This window comes from Columba livia, chromosome 18 (assembly GCF_036013475.1).
Source record: "Columba livia isolate bColLiv1 breed racing homer chromosome 18, bColLiv1.pat.W.v2, whole genome shotgun sequence".
Lineage (NCBI taxonomy): Eukaryota > Metazoa > Chordata > Aves > Columbiformes > Columbidae > Columba > Columba livia.
In genome coordinates this window covers 10658461-10686447 of record NC_088619.1, presented here as the reverse complement: position 1 = coordinate 10686447, position 27987 = coordinate 10658461, and the positions used below count along the sequence as shown (strand labels likewise).

Here is a 27987-nt window from a genome sequence, read left to right as displayed (position 1 = left end):
CCTGCACGTTCTTAGCTGTAGGTTTAGAGTTTAGCTGTTAGCGCAAGGTAGCTCTAGATCTGGAGATAGACTATCGGGTCTTACTGCAGTGATCACTAAGCTATAGAGAATAAAGTCTCTATTTTCCACTAGCAGTTACAAAACTGTGAACGTTCTTGATTTATACTCTTAGTGTACTGATTTATATTTGTACTTGTTTGCATGTTTCCATTGTATGACCTCTCTGTCTCACATGCACATTCTCTTTTTTTCTTTATTTCCCTCCGCTCTGTTATTCTTTCTTTTGCCGTTTTGCCTCTGCCTCGGAAGCAAGTGACAATTTGGTCTGAGCGGTTTCTTGTAAACAAGTAGCTGTACTCTTTAGAAGTAGCTTTGGTACCGTCTTCCAATAAATGACTTTCTTATTGTAAGTCAGTAGCCAGTAACGGGAGTTCCAAGTTATTGGGCCGCAGTTCACTTTGGACAATGTTTCGGGTAGAAATGGTTTCCGTGTGTTATAATGTACATGCCAGGGTTGGTAAAAATGAATATGTAAGCATTTGACAAAGTGAAATCTGCAGTTCTCCGTAGTTTGATTCTGACTGTGAATGAGGAAAAATATTTACACGCATACGAAGTTTGTGAAGGAGTGAAGTAAGCGGTGGAGTGCAGGGGGACAGCGTGAGGCTGGAAGTGACTGGCATCAGTAGTTAGTGATGGTGGCCGTGTAGAGATGGATGTAAAGTAAATTCAACTTCAGATGCATTCCAAGTGAGTAGGTATCTGCTCAACCAGTGACGATACCAAAAAGTATTAATTGGTGCCGTTTGGTTGTTTAAATGCTGAGAACAGGAAGAAACCGTAGCGCTGGAGCAATGCTTTCACACCAGTCGTGGTTCTTCAGGAGGATCTCTTGAGATTCCTTCTAGCCTTTTGTTTTAACATATATATATATATTTTTAATGAAGTTGAGGTCTTTAGGGTTTTTTCACGTTGATTGTTCAGTAGCTCTGACTATTACACCGATACATCAGTGGGAAATGGGACTGCTCGCTGAGCTGCCATCGCCGCAGAAACAGCAGACGATGCCCCGGTTGTTAATTCACTGTTACTACTGAGTAATTCCTACTTAAAGAACGTTGAGTTGGGCTTTCTGACATGCAGTCAAGTGAGGAGGATACCCTGTTTTGTTGTGAGACCAAACAGAACTGTCACAAAAATGAGATGAACAAATTCCGTGAGCAAAAGGGTTAGTTTGTCAGACTCACTCTGTGCTGACTCGGTGCATTTCAGGAAGCTGATGAAAAATATGGTCATGGAGTGAATTTTGGTAGCCTGAATAGAGAACTGTACTTAAACGCACTGAATAAAACTTCAAGAAAATGCAATGTTAATAACTTAGTAGCATCCGTAGGATACAATTCAGTTCTGCTGCTTTGCTTTTTTGTGAAATCTAAATTTTATGTTCTCTCAAGTGGTGACTCTACTGTTGAACTACATTATCTTTCACTTTTTGGAAAGGGCTTAGTCAAGTTCTTGAACAGTTCTCTGGTAAACTTTTTTTTGCTTTTAATTTTCATAGATACATAAAGGCATCGATACTCCTGGCTGCCGGCATCTCTTTTCTACTTCAGAAAAGATAGATGTGGGCTTGAAAAGCTAATTTGTGGTATATTATGAATGCTCTGTGCATTCTTTTTAGCATGTAGTAAATCCTCGAAAGTCGTTCTGTGTTGTATTTTATTGCAGATCTTGTTGCGTTTAGTTCTCATTTGTGCTATTGCAGGGTTGCAGGGATTTGCTCATGTTGTTGTCGAGGTTGGTCAGTAAGGGTGTCCTTCCAAGATTCCTACTTAGATTGCAAGTGGTTTTTTAAAGCAGCATAATGTGACACCCGTTCCGTATTTGAGCGTGAAGGTTTTTCAGCTACACCCAGACGTAAATGTGCTTCCAGATCACCGGGAGTGAACAACCCCCGTCCCTCCCGGGAAGAGGACACGGGCCGAGCCCTCCATGCTTGTCAGGAGACCGTGTCCGTTCTTTAGGGAAGGTCGGGTTGTGCGTTGGGTTGGTTTTTTAGGGTTTGACTGAAAACGGAGAGAGAAGGCAGGATCTGGGTATCCGGGCCATACACAGAGGCCTGAGCGGTTGGAGGTGCTGGTTTTGTGGACCGTGTCCGAGCTGCTGTCCCGTTGCTGTGTGTGGTGAGCGGGGACGGTGTTTGCAGAGCGACGCAGGGGTCAGTTGTGCTGGTGCTCCCCAAAATCTGCCAAGCTGGAGCGGCAGGGTCAGCTTGCTTTTGCTCAGGCAGAGAATGGATGTGTAACTTCGCCCATCTGGTCGATTGTCACTAGTCACAGGTGTGTTTTGAGATCTCCATACACAAAACGTCCAGCATCCTTGCATAATATTTTACAGTTTTGTCGCATCATTCTGTGCAAGGTCCCATTCACATGATCCTGTCCCTGGTTCACGTTGTGTCATGCCATACCTGGTTCTGTCACATAGCTGTGTCTGAGAGTAGACATTATTCTCTGGTCCATGTTCCAATTAGTTGCAATTTTGAGTAGTTTAATATCTGCTCTTCAGGGCTCCCCTCCCAGAAAAGAAAAACAAACCACCACGTCCCGCCCCCGTTTTCTTTCGTGTCATGTTATACCAATCCGTATTCCGCACACGGCTGGTATGCATGTCCTCGTAGTGTACCTGTAACTCCTAGTTGGTGTTTGCGCTTTGCTTTTGTTTTTTTAAATTAACTGAGACCTACATTTTCAAATCTTAAGGAAATGTCTCAATGGCTTCTGAGCTGCCGTGTTGAAAATGTAAATCTTTTTCTTTGGCCCTGTCTTTTTGTGCCTTTTGCAATTTTTCACGCACGCATTGGAGATGTACATTTTTAGCCCAGTTTTGCCCAAGTCTGGTTACTTATTGATGTGCATCTTAATGAACTGTCCATTGAAAACTGACCCAAGTGACGTTACTCCCAGCGTAGCTGCAGCGTGAGGCCTTAGTTGGTCAGGACAGAACGCCAGGAGCAGGGCAACTGAAAACTGAAGAGAGCAGGTGAAAGCGCGACAGAGAGAAATGCAGGGAAAAGTGCCATGCCATTTGAAATGACAATTACATTGTCATTTTCATTGTGAACACTTTTAGGTTCTATATTGGCTGTGATCTTTGTACTAACTGGTATCATGGAGAATGTGTTGGCATCACAGAAAAGGAGGCTAAGAAAATGGATGTGTACATCTGTAATGATTGTAAACGGGCACAAGAGGGCAGCAGTGAGGAATTGTACTGTATCTGCAGAACACCTTATGATGAGTCACAGTGAGTTCTGATAAGAACCTCTTATTTAATGTCTAGGTAGCAAACTGCTCTGACTGTGGTTACGTGTTCCTTGCAAAGAAAATAAAGTTATTTTGCATATGTTGTATTCATTCATAATACAAATTGCTTTGTTTCTATACAGTAAATGTTTAGGAAAAGTGAAGTTTGCAGGGTGGTCAAAATGTGTTGGGTTTTTTTAAAAAAAGAAAACAGCATGTACTTTAAATTGGGTTTTGTTTTACAAGGGAGAATTAGAAAGACTTAAATATAGTATCTAGTGGATTTATTTTGGGCTTTAGTCTGATGTGGATAGCAAGCATAATTTTAGTATGGGGGTATATGGCTGGTCTGTTTTACTGTAAGGCTTTGTGTCATAGAATCCCCCTCCTGTATCCAACCACAAGACTGAAGCTTCCCTATGAAAAACGTTTGTAGAGAGCGAAACGAGCCCCAGCTGTAGGCCAGTTTGTATCTTGAATTGCTTTGGAGTATTGGTTGGGTGAGACTTCTGGCATTACGCTGTTCCTTTCAACCCCAAAGCGGAGGAATGCTTTTTGAAATCTTGATTGCTTGAAAGTGCCTAGGATAAAAATAAGGAACTAATTTTGACATGTGGTCTGTAATTTAGCCTGTTTGTAAATACAAAAGCAGTTTGAAAAGCGTAATTAGAATTTGTCACTCTGAAATATCACGTGTTACGCTGTTGTACGTAACCATGCCAAGTATCCGCTTGCGAGCAGGGGATCGCGGGTTTATGTGTTTAATTGTAACCTTTGAATTAAATAGAGCGAGTCACCAGCGTATTTTGGATCTTGCAGATTTTACATTGGCTGCGACCGATGTCAGAACTGGTACCACGGGCGCTGCGTCGGCATCCTGCAAAGCGAGGCCGATCTCATTGACGAGTACGTGTGTCCGCAGTGCCAGTCCACGGAGGATGCCATGACTGTGCTCAGTCCCCTGACCGATAAAGATTATGAAGGTTTAAGACGAGTCCTGCGTTCCTTACAGGTGAGAATGGGGACTGCAGCAGAGCAGGATGCTGTCACTGGGTAGGACATGCCTGGTGAGTCTGGGGGGCGGTTTTGATTGCTCTTCCAGTTGCTTGAGCCTGGTTTTGTGTGTGTGAGAAATGCCGCTTTGTCAGCTGCAAACTCGGAGTGATCGTGCCGAGGAATATTTACAATAATGAGGATTTTACAGCTGCTTCTGAGTGAATGAAACTAAACAATCTCTTTGATGGAAGGCGTTTAAAGGAAGCAGGTTTACTTCAAATACCAAAAGACAGAGCGCTGGCTGAACTGCACAGTATGTAGAAGGTGCGACGTTCTGCTCTTGGATTAGTTCTATGTGATTTCTGATCTACGCTTTCTCAGAGTTACTCATTTCAGTACTGCTCTCACAGAAAGTCGTTACTGGCATGTAAATGATGGTGTCCTGATGATAAGAGTTACATCGCAGTCTGTGACCGTAGATCTCTGGTTTATCCATCACTCCCGAGTATAGTTTCTGCTCTAACTGTAAAGAATTTTTAAGAATTTTAGTAATGTAATTGTGTGGTAGCAGGAATCCTCAGAGCGATGTTTTGCGTTGTTCTACATTTTAGACATTTATGAAAACAAGTGAATTTTAGAGTACTTGAAAGGGAGAACAGTGGCCCGTTCCTAGGGGTGAAGCACCAAGCACTCTCAGTTGATTCATTACAGACTTCTCTGTGCAGCCTGTTCAGCACAGAATCTGGTTATGTCTCCACTTCACATTCTTTCCCCTTTTGAAGACCAACTACTCGCTCATTGACACTGAGCTTTAAAACCTCACCCAGTCGGCAGACGGGACCGGTGACCTTTCCTATAGTGCTGCACTTCTTCCCTCAGTTCAACTCTGGGCGCCAACACATACAAATATAACGAAAATGTTTAGCTACTAAATAGTGCTAATTCAACTTCTATTCTTTTAAATTGTATCTCGTTTTCCTGCCAGGCTCACAAGATGGCGTGGCCGTTCCTAGAACCAGTAGACCCCAACGACGCACCAGATTATTATGGTGTTATTAAAGAACCGATGGGTGAGTGTTTCTGAGCAGGAGTGGGAGGGGATTTGGGGTTTTGAGTATCAAATGAAACACCTGCTGACCGCTTCCATACACGGATCTTAACAACATCTTCTCCAGAATACACAGTTTTTGCAGTTCAGCATTTTAATTCAGCCGCACACAACATATTGTTGTGTATAAGTGTTTATTCTGAGGGAGACCTGCTGGTGTCACCACCTCCCAACCAGCACTCCTGGAAAAGCAACTAACCCAGATGGGCTTTGTTTCCCATCGTCTAACAGTGTGAACTTCAAACGTCTCATTTTCATAATCTTTGCTTTCTTTAAAGACCTGGCCACCATGGAAGAAAGAATACTGAAACGTTACTACAAAAAGGTCACGGAGTTTGTGGCAGATATGACCAAAATTTTTGATAACTGTCGTTACTACAATCCGAGCGACTCCCCTTTTTACCAATGCGCGGAAGTTCTTGAATCGTTCTTTGTACAGAAACTAAAAGGATTTAAGGCAAGCAGGTAAGCTGGAGTGTTCCTAATCATGTTCTCTTGTCCCCTAAAATCTCCTTACTGCTTTTATAAGCCCACCTTGCGTTCACACAGGGGTTTGCCTCTCCATGCACTTTCCTGGAAAACTGCTTTTCTTTTAAAGGAAAATACAGTGTTCTGTAATAGCCAGCTGTCATTTCCTGGCCAAATTAAGGCATAAGTGTGATTTTGTGGAGGTTACTTTGTAATATTTGTTCACACGAGTTGTCAGATGCAAATTCGGGCAGTATCGCAAGTGGAGACAATTTGAGTGTAAGTCATTGATTGCTGCAGGAAATAATTTCTGATCAGGACAAAAACTGTGTCCTGAGTTCTGGTCACGTTCTACCACGCAGCAAATACCGTTCAGCTGCTAAAAAGAGACAACGCAATGAAAGAAATGAACTTGTACGCGTGTCCTGGTTGTGTCTGCCTGGACCAGGCTGCTCTGCGCTGGATTCTGTCCCGTTGTAACTAACCACACGGAAAACTCCGCTTTATAGCGGTTGTTGTGGAAGCTGTTGAATTTTCTATGTGCAACAAGAGTAGGATTGATAAGGGGGGAGATCAAATTAATTAGTCCAGCGTTTTTCTTTCCAGTTTAATAGTATATTAATGATTTTGAGCGGGTAGTTTTCAACTCGTGTCCCCATCATCTTGCTCCACCTGGTGACCCAGCACTCACTGATTTCATTGCTGCACCTTATTCGTTATTGTTTTTCATTCATACCATCCGTGTTCTTTCTTTTCTTGCAGATTGTGATATCTTTAGTCTGAACTTTTAAACTGGAATCAGAACTGGATGTTGGGGTCACTTTGTTTTATTGTACAATTCAATGACATTAAACTGCCCTAAAAATCCAGATCACTTGTCTAAAAAGTAAATGTTGGGGTTTTGGTGGGGTTGTTTGTTACCAGCGGTCGTGCTGGTGAACATAACTGTATGACAAACCAATTGTCCCATTCCTCAAACACTGTATTGAGAAAAATGAACAATTCGTCTTGGAAACCATGTATTTTGTTTTCTTTTTAGTCACTAATAAAACTGTGAATGTCAAAGAGGAGTTTCGCTGAACTCTGATTAGCAGAAATGTGATTTTAACGTGCCCGTTCAGGTTTTTCTATTAAGTTAATCCAAAGAATTCTTGGATGAATGCAAGCAAAGTATCCTTTATTATGAATATTCACACTTAAAATGTCCTTTTGCTTTCCTTTTGGTGGACTGCTGTGATGTAAATATCAGAGTAAAACTGATTTCAGGCATTTTGGAATATTCCAGCGCATTTTCCAGATACCAAACTATTTGTGTGCTGTAGGAGGAAATGTGCTTAAAATTCAGAGAGAGTTCTTTTAGTGTTCTTCCAAAGGGGGAAAAAACTAAATGGAAGCAACGTAATGGGAATTCCCTGCTAGTGGTTTAGCCTTGGCAACACCTTGCGGGAACTGTGCTTCAGAATGAAGGATGCTTAATTCTTCACTTTCTTCTGCACTCTGCAGGTCCCATAACAACAAACTGCAGTCTACAGCTTCTTAGAGTCCAGCGTGTTAACCTAACGCACGGGCAAGGATCTGGTTGTCTGAACACTTTTAATTAAGAAGCCAGATGTTTTTAGTCGGGTTATCCCGACGAGACTCGATGTAAACTGCGTTTTTATTGGTCACAACAGTCAAATTCTATTCTTGGCTTATTTTGTCCAAAGGACAAAGAAATCCAAATCGGCAGCACCACTTTCTTGTCAAGATCAAATTGTTGTACTCTTGTGGCAGAAGCAGGAAAACTTGGTTTTGTTGGAGGAGAGAGAAAGAGAGCAAGACAAAAGATACAGTAAATGGGGTCCCGTTTAACTCCATGGAAATGCCACGTCTGTTCTTCAGTGAAGAAGCTGGTTTAAAGTCCACACAGAAAACTTTGACTGTATTTATTTATTGTTGCAAAAAAGACGCTTTTTTATCGCTGCCCTCATTTGTCAGCTAATTATTTTTTCTTATAAAACCCAGCCCCGGTTCCATGTAATCCATTCTGTATCTTAACATGATTCCTGTAGGTAAAAGTACAAGAAGACCTCTAGATGTCTTTTCTTTCTATGAAAGGAGCTGCTATGTACACATGTGCACACACACAGAACTGGGAATCAACAATGAGTTTATCATTCATGGTAGATAACAACAATTAAGCTTGCGGAAAAGTTGGGCTAAGTGGTCACGGACTACAGACTCTGTTGCCTTGAATATAACATACAATTTGTCATTTACTCTGCACCAGACTGAAATGAGTAAAATCTATTTGAAGGTATCTTGTTTGTAAACATTTGTCAGATTCTAATTTTTTTTTCTTTTGTATTAAAATTCAAAATATGGATGTATATGAAACGAAATAAATGGAGATCATTGTTCTCCCCACAGACGTAGGTGTCTTTGAGTGTGCGCTAATACGTTTGTAACGCTTTGGGGATCTGTTCCGATGTTTCAAGTAACGGGAGGGAAGCGGCTGGGCAGACCTGACTTGGTTGTGCTCCCGTGGTGGCGATCGCCGCGTCTCATTCTCGAGCAGCTGTTCTCCCCGATAACGATTCTACAGCGGTGCCAAAATTACTGTAACAGATAACACGGTAGGAAGTATTTGTGAGATGTCACTGCCCACCGCTGAATTCAGTGATGTTTTGCCAAGAGCTCTAGGAACGCGAAGCGCTGAGCGTTGTTCCATGTCGGGAAGGCGCCCGGACTCTGCTGCGCCGGTTCCTGCGCGGGTTGCTCCGCACGGACAAACCGGAGCCGCGAGAAGACGTGAATCGCGGATGCCGCTGCTGTCTCTGTGCGCGACTCGCTCGTGTTACTGTCTGTAGTTAATCAGCCACGGTTTGCGTGCGGCTCGTCGACCGTTTGACCGGCTTTTGCACTAATTCAGTTACCTTCTGTTCTACAGGATTTCCCCCGTTTATGGATAAGCTCCTTTTGGGTTTAACCTCACACCTTGCTATGCAAGAAACTCTTCTGTTATTTTTCTTAAAGATGTTGCTACTGACCACACTTTCTTACACTTCCAGGCTCAGGTGTACAGGTTCTTCTGGGATAACTTTAATAAAAACCCGTGTTTTTTCTGTACATACAAATGTTGTCATTTAACCTGTCTGTGAAAATTAAAAATAATTGTTCAATGTGAAAATAATCCATTTATGCTTCTTAAAGTAAGAGTAGTTGCATTTAGGTCATGTTGTCCTTTGACGTTTAAAACAATGCTGCTGCATATTGTATGCGTTGTGTTTTTAATGCGAAAAGGAAAAATCTCAACTTTTGACAGCATTTGAACATCTGCATCTCATCAAAACTTCACAGTATTTCTGTACTATTTATTCATATATAAATATATATGACCTCATTTAAAACTTTCCTACCTGTAGGCGATAGATTGCTATGTTTTTAACAAATTGTGGCAAACTGAAGAGTACTTTTTTGTACCTTATAGGACACATCATCCTAGACAAATAAAGTCATGTGTTTGACATCGATTTGGTGGTGTTTCTAATGAAACATTGGATAGCATTGTCATCTATAGGTCTCGGCTTTGCCAGATTATATATCATTTCCAGTGAATCAGGTTGATGAGGGAAATAGTCCATACCTAGAATATAATCATGCTGAGAGCCTTTTTTAGTGTTTTCAGTTGCCATTGAGTAGCTCGAGGTGCTTTTCTTGATTTATTAATGGTGTTCTTTTAAAGTTAAATGGTGCTAATGAAAATACATCACTGGTGTCATCCCCCTGTCCTCAAAAGCATGGTAAGTCAGTGACATTTGTCATCTCTGTCCACTCATCCTCCTCTTTGTATTTTTATAAATTATTGCAACATCTGTTTCAAAATGGTCATATATTGTTATGCAGATTTGGATAACATGAGCTGCACCAGCTTGATTTTTGTCTCCTCAAACAAATTTGCAGCAATTATCCTTGCACTAGATGTATTGGTGTAAAAGTTAATGGGGGTTTGAAGCAGAACAAGTTGGGCTCGCCCGAAGCCTGGAGCGCAGCCCCGGCGAGGTGGGAGACGCCAGAACTCCCGTGTCTGGGTCTCCAGGGGTCGCCTGCAGAACTTCCGTCCTCATCCTGCCGGGGAGAAAATGAATGAACGATATCGTATCAAAATTACCGCGGAAGTGCCGTCATCTTCTCGGCGTGGTTGATGCTGCGAGGCTTGTGTAATGGTGAGTGCAAGACTCTGGAAATCCACTTGATCTAGCAGTTTGGTTTTTTCCTTCAGTACCTTAATCAGTGTGTGATAAACCTGGTTAAAAGTCAGAACAGTCTTTTCACTGCTCCTCCAGCTGCATTTGGGCTGTGAAACACAGCGGCTTGTTGTGGTGACGGTGTAAGGAACAACCCCCCGAGGAAGAAAGGAAAGGTGGAGTGACTTTGTGACACAAGAACACAGAATCAGTTGCTTTTCTGGCTTCTGGAGCAATAGCTGTATCTGAGAGGGTGCCGATGGTTCGTGTCAGGTATTGGCGTTTATTCAGCCTTTGGATGTCATTACCACTGGTGTATGATTATTTATCTCTTCCAGGAGACAATCAAAACGAGATATAGCTGTGGATGTTATTTTTGTACCCACGCTTTGCCTGTTTTAGGTTACGATAATGTCTTGGGGGCGGGGAAGGGCATGTAATTGCCGTTCTGGGCAAACAGATGAGTCCAGGACTTGCCTGGACTTCAGCTGAGAATAGAAACTGAGAAACCTGAGCTGCCCATGTAGCCCCTCTGCCTTCTCTGGCCCTCCCAGTCGCTCCAGCGCTTTGATTCGGTGCCAGGAACGGTCGTTCTGCCAAATCCAAAGCCCTCGGAAAAATTCCATCTATATGTGCTGCGCTCCACGCGAAATCTTCTTTCACGTATCCGAAGTGAGACAGTATAGATTTCAGGTAGACACAAGCTGCTAGTAAATTCCTGTCCTATAGTAACAGCCTTTTGAATCCCAAAGTGTATGATGTCGCTCCCGGTATTTGGCTCCTATTACTGTGTATGTCTGGTTTTTAAGCTAGACTACATTTTCTCATTTTTTTAGTATAGCTATCTAAAATCCCCAGCTGACTTCTCAAACTAGCAGATGCCATTGTTTAATATCTTTACATATTCTAGAACCCCATGACCACTTTTTGTTTTGTCTTTTAAAGACGTATGATTATTGCTTATCAGCTCTTGGAACAGATTCCCTTTACAGAGCTTTTATTGGTTCTTACATCCCACCACATTAGAGGTACTAAAAAATTTTATCTTTGATTGGAAAAGTAACTTTACTGATGTGCAAGTACAAACTTGACGGTATTTCTCATGGGGCAATGACATTTAGTTCACAGTCCTAGGCCTGAACTTTGAAGGAAGCGACGGTGTCACCGGGCTCGGAAATGCGCCTGCGGTGCCGTGTTTATTCTGCATTCCTTGGCGTGAGCTCGTGCCGTTATTTGGAAGCCTAACGGGGCATTTGTGTTGAGCAGTGACTTGGTTTGCTTTCAGTAAGTGTATTCATATACTGGAATAATTACACAGCTATTTGGTACGCTTCGTGTGAAAATGCAGCACTGCTACAGACGTGTTTGAGGATACCAAAACAATACAAACGCCGCTTAGTTTTGTTGGTTTCTTTTGAAACAAATGCATGTAAAAGTTCAGGCAGAGTTGTGTGAAGTGCAGTGGACATCTCAACAGATACAGCGATGGCATCATCTAACGGTTGTTGAAGGATAAGGGGTACGAAACTGTAGTTACTTCTTGTTTACCTACAATGCCTCTAGCATTTTACTTTAGAATTACTACAGATTATCAGGGTACATTACAGCAGGGGAGGCAATAATAACCCGTGGCTCTGAAAACAGCAAATTCATGACCGGTTAACATTCCCTAGACTGACTTCTGTGCTAAATTTCCCAGTATATAGGTACCTAGCAAAAGCAAGTGTCCTCTCCCCACCAGCTTCAGAGGTGAGAACCACAGCCGGGGTCATCCTGGTCGGTGAATTCTGCTGCCTGTGTCGCAGACGGAGGTCACTGGAGCTTTATGGACACTTGGTGCGAGCCGCCTGCACTTTGCGATTCCTCTTCCTATTGAATCTCTTCACGTAGCTGCTGCTCCTCAGCAAACCGTCCCCCGGGCGCAGGCGGCCTCGCAGGAACCGCAGCAGGTTCGCGGGGATCTGCCGTCTCTTGTGGTAGATCCGACCCATCACGATGTATCTACTGCCTGCAAAACAAAGAGGATTTCTGTGCTGGGGAGAAAAGCGAGGGCTTGTTCACTCCGCTCGCTCTAAGGGCAACAGATCTACGAACGGATGCAAAGTTGTAACCTGCAGAAATAGATCCTGAACCGCAGTGGGATTTGGGGGTTGTGCTTGCATGGAATTACTCAGTCTTGTGCTGCAGTTGGAAGTTTTGGGGGGAAATACTGGTATTTGATCAACTTGCATTTAGAAGGAAAACTGGACTACTGACAAACACATCAGCTTAAGCTCCTGCTTACATTTTTTTTGGCAATCCTGAAAATTCTTGCAATTGTTTTGCAACTGGATAAAGTGAGGAAAGGACAATGCTGCTTCCTGACTTCTCCACACAGTTGGTTCTCTTCCAAACGTTTAGAGAAACAACCACCCAGGATAAGCCTTTTAAACTAGGCTGGACTAAGACAGCACTACACAGGAGGAATAGCGGAATGGATTGAGCTGGGGTTATTTACCAAGTTTAAAGTCTGGACACGGTTTACTGCAGTTTAAAGTATCCACAACTAGGATGTGAATGCGGAAGAAGAAGGCGTCAGGAGTAATATACAGGCGACTCGTCTTGTATAATCCATCGCTGTTTACCAACAGGGTGATCAAATGGACTCCGTTCCCCAGGCTCTCCACGTTATGAACAATTCCGTTCACTGCTGGTTTAAGGGACAGGAAGAAAACAAAAGCATCAGGTTACATATCGTGGTGGCAATTCCGGGTCTATGTGAGGGCTGTCATTTAAAATGCTGTAGGAGTTGCTTCAGATAATCCCATTTAATGAGTTTGTCACCTTAGTTTTTGCTGAGTTACCGGCCTCCTTATGGCTTGAGGTCAGAGATGTTTCTTAGTGAATTTTACAAAAATGTCTCAAAAGAAAGTGACGATTTGAGTCCTGTTTTCCATCCTGATATATAAAAAGTGGACATATTTACCTAGCAAAGTAAAATTCTCACAATCAAAACTTCACAATGAAGTACAACGCTAACCTGCCAATGAAACGCTTCAGCTTTTGAAAGCAAAGGCCCTTGCACCAAGGCAAGGGCAGCAATAGGCACGTTGTACGGTCGTCTCTTCACGCTTTCCACCCCATTTCTGCTTTTGACAAGTGCTGTGACTGCAGGAACTGGGAAAAACAGAGCAATGTGTTGGGCAGGTAAGGCAGCCAGGCCTGTAACCAGCATCACACCTGCCTCACCGGCAACAACTGATTCCATCATTCTGCACTGTAAATGTAAAGACATAAAAGGCGCTCTCTGCTCACTGCAATGCAACCTTGCCTGATCTGCTGCTCACACTTTTCCTACTTGTCTTTCTCAATTTAAGAGAAGAATGAGACTGCAACTCGTTCAAAGGGTGAAGGATAAAAAGGCCGGCTGGCTCTAAGGCCTACGTTGGACAGGAATGCATGAGAGTGGTAAAAAATAAAGGATATAGTATTCGTAAAAGCACTTCCTGACTTCTCCATTTAGAGAAAACAGATGTCTCCCAACGTGTTTATGTTCTACAAATGGAAACATCTGTTACCACTAGGCATGTATTTTGCTTATCTCTTAAAATACTGTGAGAAAATTTGGTATCTGTTTCACAGCTCCGTAAGCGCGAGGCCAGATTCCAGTTGGAAAATGCTCAGTACAAAAATGCCAGGCTGTTGTCTTCGGCTACAGCAACATGGACACGAAGACTGAAGACACTGAAAATCCTCTCTGCAGAGAGGAACACGCTTCTGGTTTGGTTTGATTCACCATTTCATTTTCATTTGAAACTTCAGCCTCCCAAACCACAAACTTGCTCTAAATAGTAAGAGGTAAGTAATACGGCAACAACGTTTAATGTTGGAGTATCTAAAATAATTGGTCTTTTCAGTTCTGTTGACCAGCAGCAAGATCTTTGTCTTCCTCTCAGGAGTGGAAAGTAGAGGAAACAGAAAAAAGAGCAATACTAGCCAAAGGTAGGGAAAGGGTAATGTAAAAATCGGTACAGTTTGTTGTAGCACGTTTATGAAGAGCTGTGATGGGTCCTTTTAAGTGCACTTGGTAATTATTTAACAGAGTGAAACAGTATCTTAAAGGCAGAGGTGAAATGTCAGGAATAGATGAACTAAGAGGTGTCTGTGTGGTTCAGGGAGGACACGACTTACCGAATTCGCTTGTGCAATAAGCCTCCAGCTCGTCTCTCTCCTTCCTGCACTCGCTCAGACACGTCTTCTCATCAGGGTCTGGAACAGGCACACAGACTGAGGGGCAGCGATGGGCCCTTTGGGGACATTTCATCCAAATTGCACCGCCCACCCTTTGGGGAGCTCATGCTGCCCCTTCCCAGAGCACCCCGTCCTCTTACCCTTCTTGAGCACGCTGAAGTGGTCAGGCGAGCTGGACGGCTGGCGGTTGGTGGCCCAGGAGGGTTTGATGACCTTTTTCAAGGGATCGGTGGGTTTATGGAGGATGACCTTGCCTGGTCGGTTGAAGTGATCCAGCGTGTTGGGATTATCTGACTCCTCTGAGGACGTCACCCGTCGGTAGGGAGAGTCTGGGTGACGGAAAGGAGCCCACACGCTGTTGGCAGCCTGGCCCGGCCGTCTGTCCGGCCTCCTGTGCGCGTGGTTGAAGTCCAGGGAGGCAGGAGAGGGTCCCTCGGGCGGGCTCTCCAGCGCCAGGGCCCCTCCATACTGCCAGAGGTGCTTCCTCAGCCCCGTGCTGTTTTCTAGAGAAGGTTTGGTGCGTTTCTTTTTGTCTGATGAGAGGGAGATGACCCCGGGAGGTCTGGGCCGCCAGTGGTGTGTGTGATTCTCTCTGGTGCCCCAGGCGGGGAGTTTCCCTTGGCCAGGTGCGGCGTCTGCGGAACTATAAGCGTCTTTGCTCAGAGTCTGACTGGGTTTCTCGGCATAGGGCAGGGATCCTGCATACAGAAAAAGGAGAGAGCTAATTAGGCTTTTAATTTTGTTATTGTTCCATGTGCTTCTGAATGACAAGTGCCTGACAGATCAGAGACTCTAGTCCATAAGTTAAACCTTCAACAATATGACAATATAACTGATAAATAGTTCAACAGATGAAATATAGTAGAGCTCCTCATTCTTCTGCACTCAGGCACGGAAGGCCCAGCACAGAGAATGCAGCTGTGTGAGCAAAACACGGGAATTTGCATTTTTACTTTATTATTGTTGCAAATTAAAAACACAACTTATAAACAAACCCTCTTCTCAAAACCCCGAATCTCCAGGGAACATCTGAGGAAACAAGGTTCACATCGCCGTTTGGGATGCTTGTTTAAAAGACTATGACAACAGAACTATTTGGTTTTCCCATCCATGTGTCATCTGGGCTCTTCAGCAGCTCTGGGCTTTGAATGCTACTGAAAAGGTCTTTATTCGGCGTTTTGGATCTCTGACTTTTGCACTACAGAGCTGTATAGTGGCAGCGCCATAGTCTGGTAGCTAGGCTATTGCTGCGGAGTAACAATTATTTCAAGGCTTTTCTTAAGTTGAGAGGACAAGGGTTGAGAGAGAGAGGAAGTGTCTGGGAATCTAGTGAAAAATGGAAAGGCTTAATGACATTGTTCACGCAAGCTGGACTGTCACCTAGGCCTTAATTTATTCCTTCACCTCGTTCATTTGGACCTCACAGAGAAATACGACCTTCTGTTTAGCCTGGGAAGAGAGACATTTCCTCCTGCAGTCCATTTTCCCTTTGCTTCAGGCCTCCGCTGCGTGCCTGTAGTGAGCCAGCGGAGTTTTCAAGCCGCTCACCCACACACAGCCGCTCGCTGGGTGTTCGCTGCGGTCAGCGCCGTGTAGGCGGCTGATCCTGACTCCTTATGTGAAAAGAGATATTCCACACACACAGATGAACAACGTCCTGGTTTATCTGCTACAACTGACTCCGCTGCTGACCTTGCCACTTCTCCCCCTTCGCTCTTACCAGCTGCTGTCATGGGAAAGATTCCCTGATATCTGGGCTGGCCACACATAAAGTCAAAAGAATGTCCATGAAGAACGGGGGTGGAAAAAGTCCAAGCTAAAGAAAGCAATAGGGTGTTCCGGAGATGTTTCAATATGAAGCTGGGAACTCCAAGCAGGTGTTCTGGACTTGATTGTATAAGTACACATTTCTACCAGTTTATTGTTCCTCCTCTCTCATGGCTTGTAACAAGAAATAGTTAATTTTTCTCTACTCAACCTGTTCAGGACCTCGAGGTCCATTCCCCTACACCAACATATTCCTGTCAAGCTGTTGCAACCCGAGAAATACAACTGCAACACAGTTGGCTCCTGGACTTCTCCCTCCCACCGGAATAGATGTATATCTTATTTCTGTACCATCAATGAGATAGTAAAAAAAGAAAATGTACGCGTTTAGGACAGTTTGCTGCATGCACACGTGACAGCATGTCGAAATAAATCAGAAATCTGGAGTTTACAGGGTGAGGGGAAGGAGACTAAAAGGGAAAGATCACATACAAGTGAAAAAGAACCCATATGCAGAAGTAAATAAGAAATAAATCAGAAATCTGGAGTTTACAGGGTGAGGGGAAGGAGACTAAAAGGGAAAGATCACATACAAGTGAAAAAGAACCCATATGCAGAAGTCAGTCAAATGGTAAGTGCTGGCTGTGGCTGGCAGGGCTCACGGCACCGGCTCGCTGCTCCTTTGGCAGGTGCTCTTAATTCTTTCAAATGCTGACAAATCAAACACCGCATTTTACATTCCCATCCCGCAAACCGGTTGAAATGTTTCTTTCTTGAGCCCTTATGGGGCTACTGCTGAAAAGAATACAGCTGAAAATGAAAGAATTTGTAGTAAAGAGTTCAGCGTCCCCTGACACCAAAGGCAAACCCCGGCCCCGCTTTGAATGTTAATGAGCTTACCGGCCACCGAGCTGGAAGATGATCTGAAGACAAAGCAGAGGAGCCAGAACACTCTGGTTGTCATTTTGAAGGAGGGTTTTTCCAGACTCAGATTGAACCGGAGTGTTTTTATGCCCATCCCCGACTCACACTAATGAGAGGCAGCCCCAGGGGAAACGGGAACCGGACAACCCACTGGAGCCAGACCAAGAGCTGCAGCCCCCGCTGCCCCTGGCACCCCACACCTATAGGCAATCTATACTGCCTACTGTCCCTGACACCCCACACCTATAGGCAATCTATACTGCCTACCGCCCCAGACACCCCCACACCTATAGGCAATCTATACTGCCCACTGCCCCGGACACCCCCACACCTATAGGCAATCTATACTGCCTACCGCCCCAGACACCCCCACACCTATAGGCAATCTATACTGCCCACTGCCCCGGACACCCCCACACCTATAGGCAATCTATACTGCCTACTGCCCCGGACACCCCCACACCTATAGACAATCTATACTGCCTACCGCCCCGGACACCCCCACACCTATAGACAATCTATACTGCCCACTGCCCCGGACACCCCCACACCTATAGGCAATCTATACTGCCTACTGCCCCGGACACCCCCACACCTATAGGCAATCTATACTGCCTACCGCCCCGGACACCCCCACACCTATAGACAATCTATACCGCCTACCACCCCAGACACCCCCACACCTATAGGCAATCTATACTGCCCACTGCCCCGGACACCCCCACACCTATAGACAATCTATACTGCCCACTGCCCCGGACACCCCCACACCTATAGGCAATCTATACTGCCTATCGCCCCGGACACCCCCACACCTATAGGCAATCTATACCGCCTATCGCCCCAGACACCCCCACACCTATAGACAATCTATACTGCCCACCGCCCCGGACACCCCCACACATATAGACAATCTATACTGCCCGCAGCAACCTGTGCTGCTGAGAGTAACATCCAGATATACGTTCTCAGCAATAGGGTTTTACTTTAGGGGAATGTCTTGTTTCCTATCGTGTCTTTTAGAGAAAATCAGACAGAACAAATATGGGTTTAGCGGATATGAAGAACTACATTATAAAGTGTGATTGACAGATGCTGGAACAGGCAGTTCAGTGTCGGTAAAGGGCACACATTACAATGAAACATATTTAGGTATTCCTGTCCACCTCCAGTCATACAGCTGGTAATCTCCTTCAGTTTAAGAAACCGGTTTCAGTGACTCCTTTCACAACGACAAATGCAGCAGTTACTGTCCAGTCCGAGCTTTGCTGAGCCCTGATATAACTTTATTTTTAAATCTGTATTTGCTGATATGAAGAACTCTGCAAATTTTCACACAACCCTGCTTTGGATTATTGAATTAAGTACATGTAGCCCTATGTTCCTTCAAGGAGTGACCTTGTTATAAGACAAGAATTCCATCGTGACAGTTTTTCTCAGTAGCTGCTACTGGATGTCATGAAGTTTAGTGAACTCGTTCACGCCTTTAAGGTGCAACAAAGAACCTTAAAACCCTACAAAAGCGCTATATCCCAGCTCCCAAAACACACCCCCCCAAGAGTAAACCTACTCCTCACTAATGCCTGTGTCATGCGGTCCAGCTTTAAACACTGTTTGGTTTGTACTGCCTTAATTAAGCAGCTTAATAAAATTCTTAAAAGTACAGCGCTTCACCCCAAGCGGCTATGGGTGAAAATGCAGAAAACTAGCCAGAACAGTGTGCAAAATGTATCACTTTTTAACACAACTGTTAGTGTTGTAAGTTTCTAGTGTAGTGTTTATTAATCCCTCTTTTCCTTTGCTACTGTAAAACATTTTAATTCAAAAAAGTATTCCCAGATAGCTAATTATGGAAATAGGAGTTTAAACGATAGATGGAGAGAGGGAGGGAGGGATGGATGAGTGTCCTGCACAATTCATATGCTCCAAAGAGCCTTCTGTTTAAATCGACTTGTAGCGTAACTCAACCTATATCAACATATGCCTGTGTCTGTATTTCCCAGACTCTTTACTTGGGCAGGATCTTGACTGAAAGGGCAATTTGGAGCATTTCTACGGTTCAAGAAGCGACAGGTGTGCCGGCAGCAGCGGAGAGGGGAGCAGCTCTCCGAGCGGGACTCTGAGGAAAACAGGGACCGCGAGCGCCATGGCCGCGGCCGCCGTCACAGCCACGGGGCCCCGGCCTGCCCCCCACCACGGGCCCGCGCTGCGGCCCGGCCAGCCCGCCCACCGGCCCCGGCTCGTTCGGGCTCCGGGGTCACTCACCAGTCACACGCTCGGCCGCAGCTTCGCGGCGACCAGGACGCCGGAGCCGGGCCCCGGGCGGAGGCGCTGCCGCAGGACCCCCGCGGGAAGGAGGGAGGAGGCGGCGGCGGCACCGGGCGCGGTGGCGCCGGTGAAGGGCTGCGGTGCCGACGGGGATGGAAGGCGGCCCGGCTGCCCGCTGGCAGGGCGGCGGATGAGGGAACTTGGGGCAGCGCCCGGGGCCCGTGCCAGCGGCAGACCGGGCTACTGGCGCCGTCCCGGGTCTTCCTCACCGGCTGCGGCGGCTGCGGATAAAAGTGTTGGATGGGCCCAGCTGGGCAACAATCCCGTGCTGCGCGGGAAAGGCCACGCTACGCTGGAACCACAAAACGTGTGCGGCACGACCCAGATGGGACTCGAACCCACAATCCCCAGCTCCGGAGGCTGATGCCTTATCCATTAGGCCACTGGGTCACCCAGCGATCGCTGTCTGCGCCGCGCAGTAAGAGCCCCGCCCGGCCTGAGCTGGCCCCGCCCCCAGGCGGGATTTCACGTTCTCTTTGCTCGTGACCGCGAGGCCCCGCCAGCCCGCTCCCTGCCCCGCCCTCCCGGTGCTCCGCCACCTTTCACTCTCTCCTCGCACGCCATTGGGCACGGTGCTCGCGGCCCCGCCCCTCAACGTCACGCGAGCCCGCGGTGCCGCCTTCAGGGAGCGAGCTGGTGCGTGTCGTGGCTCAGGCGCGGTCAGTTCGCGGAGTCACAGAATGTCCGGGGTTGGAAGGGCCCTGGAAAGCTCATGCAGTGCAATCCCCCCATGGAGCAGGAACACCCAGATGAGGTTACACAGGAAGGTGTCCAGGCGGGTTGGAATGTCTGCACAGAAGGAGACTCCACAACCCCCCTGGGCAGCCTGGGCCAGGCTCTGCCACCCTCACCATGAACAAATTTCTTCTCATACTTAAGTGGAGCCTTTTGTGTTCCAGTTTGCACCCATTACCCCTTGTCCTACCATTGGTTGTCACCCAGAAGAGCCTGGCTCCATCCTCCTTACACTCACCCTTTGCAGAAGTGCTTTATTTTGATGGTTTAACACTCAGGTGTATCAATGTGCACCTTTGATACTTCTCTGCCCGGAACTGTACACTGACGTGCTTGAATTGCCGGCAGAGTCATGGTTTTTCCCCGGGTTTTATGTCTGGAATTACATCTCCTGTGAAATAGCGTGTGCTTTTGCATTCTGCTCCTTGTAAAATGGCCAAACCCTTCTGAAACCATCCCAAATCTGTTGATTTTGCTGGCGTGCCACAGGGGCAAGCATGCTTTTTCTGTCATTCTGTATGATTTAGTTTCGACCTGTCCCAATTACTGCTGAATTGCTGTAAATTGTAATCTCACATCCCATTTTCATTAAATTCCTGTGCGCTGCCCTCCTAGGAGACGCAAGACAGGGAGTCTGGGGGAAAGCTTGCGGTGACCTGACGGTTACTGAGGTAGAAATTGGGGCTGTTTGTGAGGAAATATTAAAGTTACTGCCCCAGAGTGTGGAAATCTCCCTGTGCTCACCCCTCTAACTCCATCCCGAACTACAACTCCCAGCATGCCCCGCGCCGCCTCCCCGCAACGCCCGGCGCGCTCCCTGCGAAAGGGATGCCGGGAGTTGTAGTTTTGAGGGGCTGGGCGGGTGTTCCGGGAGCGCGGGGGAGGCTCGTCGCTTCTCATCGCGAGACGAGCTGCTTTTCAAACTGGCCAATCAGAAGGTTGCTATGGCTCGAACTGGCCAATAGCAGGGCGAGGGCGCGGGAATTTAAATCCCGCCAGGAGCGGGCAGGGGCAGTGCAGCGTGCTCGCAGGCTGGGAGCGGCGCGGCGGCAGGACGGTTTGTGCGCGGAGTCTGAGGTGGAGATCCCTGCCCTTGGGGGCAGGAAGGGAGCCTGTGGTGGGGAGAAGCCGGGTGTGGGGTCGCGGGGCTCTGCGCTGGGCTGTCGGAAGGGAATGGGCTCTGCTGCCGGGAGTCTCTAGGGCGGCCTCCCTCTGGAGCCTGTCGGATGTCCGCGGTCACAGGTCGCTGTCTGGAGAGCGGCTGACAGGGCTGGCGCGTCCCAGAGCGGGCTGTGTGTTCCGGCTGAGTTGTGGCCGAAACAAAGCCGGTCCTCGGAGCCTGCCAAGGCGCAGGGGCTGCCTCTTCAGCAGTGTAGCTGCTGCTGTGTGCTGCCGGCCGCACCGGCATAGCAAGCTCCCTCGAGGGGCCTTTCCATTGCAAAATGTCGCTGTTCTTATCAAAGGGGGTCGGGGTGGGACTGGATGGGGTGCTTGTGCAGTATAAGCACACAGCATAGTGAAAACAGTATTTAAAAGTATGTGTGCTATCCAGGGGAAGGAAGACCAATCTTGCTCCTAAAAATAATGGCTTTGATAGAGTTTGTGACGTGTGTGCCTACTGCTTTTGTGTTAATGCTAGAGCTTGCTGTAACATCCAGGTGTTTAAAGAGACAGCTGTTATGTTACTAGCATGTTCAATCGAGTCAGAAGCTGTTGTACATAATACAGACAAGTGTATGATTCTCAAGTACTGACCTTCTTTTTTAAAATTTAAATTGCACAGAGTGAACTTGCTCTTTATTTTTTCCTCTGTTTTCAGGCTTATTTTTATCTGGCTCTCTCAAAAATCTATTAAGCAAGATGTCTACTAATGAGAATACCAATACAGCAGCAGCTCGCTTGAACAGATTCAAGAACAAAGGAAAGGATACTACAGTGAGTATTTCTGTTACAGTTCACTACTTTTTGGACATCATTTCTCTCATCATGAGTTGTAAAAGCCAAGAATTTACTATGAATGTGTATCCTTCAGGAGATGAGAAGGCGGCGTATTGAAGTCAATGTAGAACTGAGGAAAGCCAAGAAAGATGACCAGATGCTTAAAAGAAGAAATGTTAGCACTTTACCTGATGATGCTACTTCTCCTCTTCAGGAAAACAGGGGCAATCAAGTAAGTGGGTTCTTGGGATGGGCACACTTGGAGCTCTTGCAATACAAGCTCATGCAGTACAAATTCCTTCTTGTGTGAAACACAGCACTACGTATATATTACCAGTTTAAGTATATACTGCCAACTCTAGTGTACAATGCTTTTAAAACATAGCTTAGGCAGTTATGCATAAGCCTACTGTATCAGTGTAATGGTGGTGTGAAGAACTCTATTTAAAAAGCCCCAAACCTTTCAGTAGTTCAGATAACTGTAGTTAAAGTTGTAGCTGATATGCTTTTGGAGTATCATGTAGCAGTATAATCTTTTAATAAAAGAAGTTGTTGTAAACATTCATAATAATTTATAAAAGGACTCTGCAGTCGTGAAGACACATTCCACCCAACAAAGCATTCATGTAACTTCTTATTGTACAGGTTTCAGCACACTGGTCAGTTGAAGAAATAGTCAAAGGAGTTAATAGTAACAATATGGAGCTTCAGCTACAGGCTACTCAAGCTGCCAGGTAAGAGATTGGGAGGTAACCAATTCAGCTGTGCAAGCCAGGAACCAGGCAGGGTAAAATAATTTGCTTATGAGCTGAAGTGTCTGTTGATGGCAGCATCTATGGCTCTTCTAATCAGACAGTATTTTTGAAACCTGAGTCAGCCTTTTATACGATGTTTAGGAACACTTCCTTTAGGTAAAATTTCATTGCAATTGTGTGGCTTTGGCTGTTTAAAGTGCCTGAACATTTTACTAGGAAGTAGTAGTTCTTTCTAGTGGTTTTGAGGTGTCAAAATAAACAGGAGTCAGTCTTAGAGTTGTAGGAGTAAAAAATAAGAAACCCTTTGTTATAGTAGAATAAGGTCTCTTTAAACAGTGTTAATACTTCACTACAGTATTTAAGTGCAGTGATCTACCTTAGAGTAATGTGAACACTAAGGTGACTGGGGTTTGAAGTATGTCACGTGTCCTTTCTGCTTGCCAGTCTAAAGTCTCCTTTAGCAAGCTTGTAATTGCTGCAATGCTGCTGCTGCCAGCCATTAGCCTTCTGTCTGCTGAGAAACACGGCCAGTTCAGGTGGATTATGACTCTTGCAGGTCTGCTTTAGCTCAGAATCTGAGCAGAACCTCTCATATAGTGAAGACTTGCCAAAACCAACATTAACAGAGGTTTAGGAAGCTAGTGTTCAGCTTGTCTGCATTTCTCATGTCTTGGTGCACTGCCTTCCCTGAGTGTTAAGGCAATGCTAAACCTTTTCTTCTTTCAAATATGGGTTTGGGTTGTTTTTTCTTTTTAGACTGATTAATGGAATCTGTTGTTCAGATCTCTGCAGACAAAAATGATGCCTTCTGTTTGTCTTCTTCCTCAGGAAACTCCTCTCAAGGGAGAAGCAGCCTCCCATAGACAACATAATTCGGGCTGGTTTGATTCCCAAGTTTGTCTCGTTCTTGGGCAGAGCAGACTGCAGTCCTATTCAGTTTGAGTCTGCCTGGGCACTTACCAACATTGCTTCTGGCACGTCAGAACAAACAAAGGCAGTAGTAGATGGAGGGGCTATCCCAGCATTTATTGCGCTCCTGGCCTCTCCCCACACTCACATCAGTGAACAGGCTGTGTGGGCATTAGGAAATATTGCAGGTATGTCAATATGCTACACAACTCTCTCACACCTCCTCCTTTATTTAAAACAGGACGTTATTACTGACATGTCATGCCCAGTATAAGGTGTGTCATGCAATACCTGGCAACCTGTGTGTTGCATTATGTGGATTGATTCCATATTTCACTTCAGTTTTGATAGAGCTATATGACCATGCTACAACATGAGGCTTTTTCACATCTCGCTGGGTGTTTTTGTGATTGATCAATGAGCTCTGCTCTGTGTGTTCACTGGAAGGGTCAAAGGAACAAGCAGATGGCTCACACATCTGTGTATGTGATGGCCAATATTCCTTGCTTCCCATTTTTAAAAGCCTGGTCTAAATGAATATATTTCTTTTAAACAATATTGCATTTACTATATTATGGTTTCCCACAGTTGTGCCTTAAGAGAGTAGTGAGACTTCATGCAGAGAAAATGAGCTCAATAAAAGCCTTGGTTGATTGAAGTTTTCTTAGTTTGTCCTTTTACATTTTTAAACTCACTTATAAGGTACTTTTTGTACTTGGCAATAGGAGAATTCAGTCAAACATAGGTATTCCTTAAGCATTACAATATAGAATCCATTCATGCAACTGCTGGTTATAACACATTTGAAGTCCCACGTTATGGGAAGAGCTCTGTTCTAGTGGTAGGGCATAGATATGTTTTCAAAGAAGTATGCAAATCCCTGTTTTAGTTATAAACTCTAAGAAAAGCTGTATAGAAAATGTATGCTAAATTACTTTTCTCCAATAGTAAAAAGTTAAGCTCAGTGGCCTTTTTATTTTGTCTAGCTCTTCTTGAGCAGTAGGGAAATTAATCCTCTAGCACATAATGATTCTGTATGCACACATCTCTATTCTGGTCTTCACCTGGCTGTTTTTCTTCTTTTCTCAGGGGATGGTTCTGCCTACAGGGATCTGGTTATTAAATTTGGTGCAATTGAACCACTGCTGAGTCTACTAGCTGTTCCTGATCTCTCTTCTCTGGCTGTAAGTGTGCAGTATGATTCAAGTTATAATTACTAATAAGTGAATGAAAACTCAGTGAAACTGTTGTTAACCATTTCTTTCAACTCTTGCAGTCTGGATATTTACGCAACGTTACCTGGACCCTCTCAAACCTGTGTCGTAATAAGAATCCTGCACCACCCATAGAAGCCATTGAGCAGATTCTTCCAACGCTTGTTAGACTCTTGCACCACAATGACCCTGAGGTGTTAGCAGACACGTGCTGGGCGCTTTCCTATCTAACAGATGGTTCCAATGACAGGATAGAAGTTGTAGTCAAAACTGGATTGGTGCCACAACTTGTGAAACTCCTGGGGTGTAGTGAACTGCCTATAATGGTAAGCATCAGATGTGCAGATGGCTGTCGCTTGATTTGAGTCATGAATAACACTGCAGTTAGAACAGAGTCCATGTAACTGAATAGTTCTTTTCCTACATAAGTCTGATCCTTGTTCTAGGTTTTGTAGATAAGATTTGAGCTTCTATCTTGCCTGGAGACTGCCCCCACATAAGGCATAGACTATTACTGTTGATAACTGTCACCTTCTCTACCTAATTAGTGGATTTAGCACACAGAGGAGCACAACAGTCAACATCATAGAATCATACAGTCATAGGATAGTTTGGGTTGGAAGGGACCTTCCAAGGTCACGTAGTCCAGACCCCCTGCAATGAACTGGGACATCTTTGACTACATCCTTTAAAACTTGCTTTTAACACCGAACTACTGTGACAAATCCAAATTCTAGGGACAGTATTTAGTGCTCTGTGCACACTATAATTCTAGAATAATAAAACTGCATTAGCACTTGGGAGATGGTTTTCCTAAGCTCTGTCCTGGATAGTTGCGTGCAGACTGGCCTTGTAAGGTGGGCAGTCTTAACCTGCTTAATGCTTGCAATATAATGGTAATGAGGAGCTTAAAGCTCGTCAGTACGGAGCATGTCATGCTCTTAACTGGGAAGGCCAGAGTGGAGGGGTGTCATATGTGGTTGTATTTGCTCAAGCATAGATTAGATGAGTACCGTTCCTAAGTACTGTCTTCATATTTGTTTCAGACCCCTTCATTAAGAGCCATAGGAAATATCGTCACTGGTACTGATGAGCAGACGCAGATGGTTATTGATTCAGGAGCACTATCTGTTTTTCCAAGTCTCCTTTCTCATCATAAAAACAACATTCAGAAAGAAGCGGCATGGACCATGTCCAACATCACTGCTGGACGACAGGACCAGATTCAGCAAGTTGTAGACCATGGCCTTGTGCCTTATCTCATTGGTATTTTGAGGAAGGTAAACAAAAGCCGTATCTACTACATTAGGCTTTTGCTGTTACTACTGCTATCTGTGTTCAAATACTCTGCTTTCACCTCCACAGGGGGATTTCAAGTCTCAAAAGGAAGCTGTGTGGGCTGTGACAAACTACACAAGTGGTGGAACAATTGACCAGATCGTCTATCTCGTTCAGGCTGGTGTTGTTGAACCACTGCTGAATCTCCTCTCGGCTAAAGACAGCAAAACTGTGCTAGTTATTCTGGATGCTATTTCTAATATCTTCTTGGTAGGTGGATGCAGTACACTCAGTTATTATTGTCCAAGGTATTGCTAGTGGTCATCCAGTAGTTAGTGCCATGCACCTTGTCTGAGGTTATTCTGTGCTTGTCTCTTTCAGGCTGCTGAGAAGATCAATGAGACTGAAAAACTCTGCCTCATGATTGAGGAGTGTGGTGGTCTAGACAAAATTGAAGCTCTTCAGTCACATGAAAATGAACAAGTGTATAAAGCCTCCTCCACCCTGATTGAGAAATATTTCTCAGCAGAAGTAAGTGGCTGCAGGATGACTTTATTTCCACTCTTATTTTGTATTCTAGAATTGACTACTAGGCTGAAATGCTACCCCTCTTTCTCTTTCTTCTAGGAGGAAGAAGACCAAAATGTTGTGCCAGAATCTACGGCTGCCAGCTACACTTTCCAAATTCAGGGCAATACTCCAGATACATTCAGCTTCTAGGTCTTGCATATACTGCAACCCACCTACAAGTCGTTTGGCACACAAATGACTGCCACTTTGTCTTAATAGTTCCTCTTTTTTTTACTGTGTTTTTATATGTGACCTGTAGCACTTTGTCCAACTGAAACATACTTGAACAGTTCAAAACTGTACATATGTGAACTTCTAACTCTAAACTTTTCCAAGATACTTGTAAATACTTGTTCTCTTTCTGTATCTTGCTGTCCTGTCAGGCGTAAGAGTGCGAGTGAGCAATACAGGCTTCTCACAAAGCATGAGCCACTTCTCTGCAAACCTCCTCTTAAACTATTACCTTCTGTGTAACCTACTGCTGTAATCAATACACTGAGTAGGCTTTTAAAGATGATTTGTTTGAAATTCAATAAAGTTATATCAACACATCAAATAAAATTGTGGCAATTGCTCTCAAGGTGACTGAGATGGTAAGTATACTTAATCAAAAAGTACAATGGCAAGAATGCAGGTCTAAAACTATGGGAGATTATTAAGATTGTGGGTTTAAAACAGCTTGCCCCCCCATGCTCTGACTTCTGTGTATAGCAGGTTTCTGTTGCTGCAGAACAAATGAATTGCTGATTTCTCTTGCAGAATCTGATTTGTTCTACCCTGTTCATAACTGAGCTAAGCAGTTTTTTGCCTTTTGGAGAAATATTTAAAGATTGTAGTAGCACTAATTAACTTCAAGGAATAGTGTGGAGGATGGATAAGCGCAGCAGTAAACTAATTGTAAAGTATGTTCAGGTAGCTTTAGCACAGAGGATATGAAATGCTTTGAAGGACTAATCTGCTCTCGAGAGTGAAAATGAAAAGTGTCATCTTGGAATCTTATTGCCCCTCTGCTTCTAAATGGTTCCTCACAGTGACCTTCCCTGTCTCTACAGGTGGGTGGGCGGGTGATGGGTCCTGTTTTTCCAGCATTTTGGTAAAACTTGGATTGAGCTGCTTCATTAACCAGAGCCTCATGGTGCTCTGTGTGTGAGTAACTATTGACTGAGCTCTCTGAGCCTCCAGTTCTGAGGATGGAGCAGGAGAGATCAGTTTTTCATGGCTAGATTTGTCATAAGT

At 45.0% G+C, this 27987-nt stretch overlaps 3 protein-coding genes and 1 non-coding gene across 25 annotated transcripts in view; 2 read left to right on the top strand and 2 right to left on the bottom strand.

Annotated features, from left to right (window-relative positions):
• Positions 1–8287, top strand: part of BPTF (bromodomain PHD finger transcription factor) — a 47779-nt gene extending 39492 nt beyond the window's left edge. For 11 of the 18 annotated variants that reach the window (XM_065034949.1, XM_065034947.1, XM_065034945.1 and 8 more), the window contains 5 exons: positions 3133–3306; positions 4125–4317; positions 5287–5371; positions 5688–5874; positions 7381–8287. In XM_065034949.1, the coding sequence (XP_064891021.1) occupies positions 3133–3306; positions 4125–4317; positions 5287–5371; positions 5688–5874; positions 7381–7417 (676 nt within the window). In that variant the 3' untranslated portion in view covers positions 7418–8287. Of the gene's footprint in view, positions 1–3132; positions 3307–4124; positions 4318–5286; positions 5372–5687; positions 5879–6639; positions 6783–7380 lie in introns of those variants that run through there. The other 7 variants (XM_065034950.1, XM_065034952.1, XM_065034944.1 and 4 more) reach the window with 5 other exon arrangements.
• Positions 8288–11083: 2796 nt separating this feature from the next.
• Positions 11084–17182, bottom strand: C18H17orf58 (chromosome 18 C17orf58 homolog). Of its 4 annotated transcripts, none has more exons than XM_021280737.2 (5): positions 17001–17182; positions 14474–15031; positions 14274–14369; positions 12601–12789; positions 11084–12111 (listed from the first exon to the last, which is right to left on the bottom strand). In XM_021280737.2, exons 1-5 carry the CDS (start codon positions 17116–17118, stop codon positions 11927–11929), a joined length of 1146 nt encoding a protein of 381 aa, XP_021136412.2. In that variant the 5' UTR covers positions 17119–17182; the 3' UTR covers positions 11084–11926. The 4 variants fall into 4 exon arrangements, with proteins under 4 accessions (XP_021136412.2, XP_021136411.2, XP_021136414.2 ...); XM_021280736.2 differs by having other exon boundaries at positions 12601–12792; positions 17001–17178; XM_021280739.2 differs by having other exon boundaries at positions 14274–14351; positions 17001–17177.
• Positions 17183–19669: 2487 nt separating this feature from the next.
• TRNAR-CCG (transfer RNA arginine (anticodon CCG)) lies at positions 19670–19742 on the bottom strand. The gene has a single exon. It is a non-coding gene; the product is annotated as a tRNA-Arg (tRNA).
• Positions 19743–21048: 1306 nt separating this feature from the next.
• Positions 21049–27312, top strand: KPNA2 (karyopherin subunit alpha 2). Of its 2 annotated transcripts, none has more exons than XM_065034139.1 (11): positions 21049–21164; positions 21907–22022; positions 22120–22257; positions 22671–22759; positions 23609–23877; positions 24779–24873; positions 24966–25229; positions 25950–26183; positions 26269–26451; positions 26563–26712; positions 26809–27312. In XM_065034139.1, exons 2-11 carry the CDS (start codon positions 21948–21950, stop codon positions 26899–26901), a joined length of 1590 nt encoding a protein of 529 aa, XP_064890211.1. In that variant the 5' UTR covers positions 21049–21164; positions 21907–21947; the 3' UTR covers positions 26902–27312. The 2 variants fall into 2 exon arrangements, with proteins under 2 accessions (XP_064890211.1, XP_064890212.1); XM_065034140.1 differs by having other exon boundaries at positions 21102–21144.
• Positions 27313–27987: the final 675 nt, after the last annotated feature.

Coding starts and splice junctions, on each gene's coding strand:
- C18H17orf58 (XM_021280736.2), bottom strand. CDS start 17,118: ATGGGCATAAAAACACTCCGGTTCAATCTGAGTCTGGAAAAACCCTCC. Junction 14,370..14,473: donor CTTCAGCGTGCTCAAGAAGG/GTAAGAGGACGG, acceptor GCTGCCCCTCAG/TCTGTGTGCCTGTTCCAGAC. Junction 12,112..12,600: donor GTGTCCAGACTTTAAACTTG/GTAAATAACCCC, acceptor TTTGTTTTGCAG/GCAGTAGATACATCGTGATG.
- KPNA2 (XM_065034139.1), top strand. CDS start 21,948: ATGTCTACTAATGAGAATACCAATACAGCAGCAGCTCGCTTGAACAGA. Junction 22,023..22,119: donor ACAAAGGAAAGGATACTACA/GTGAGTATTTCT, acceptor TGTATCCTTCAG/GAGATGAGAAGGCGGCGTAT. Junction 25,230..25,949: donor GTAGTGAACTGCCTATAATG/GTAAGCATCAGA, acceptor TATTTGTTTCAG/ACCCCTTCATTAAGAGCCAT.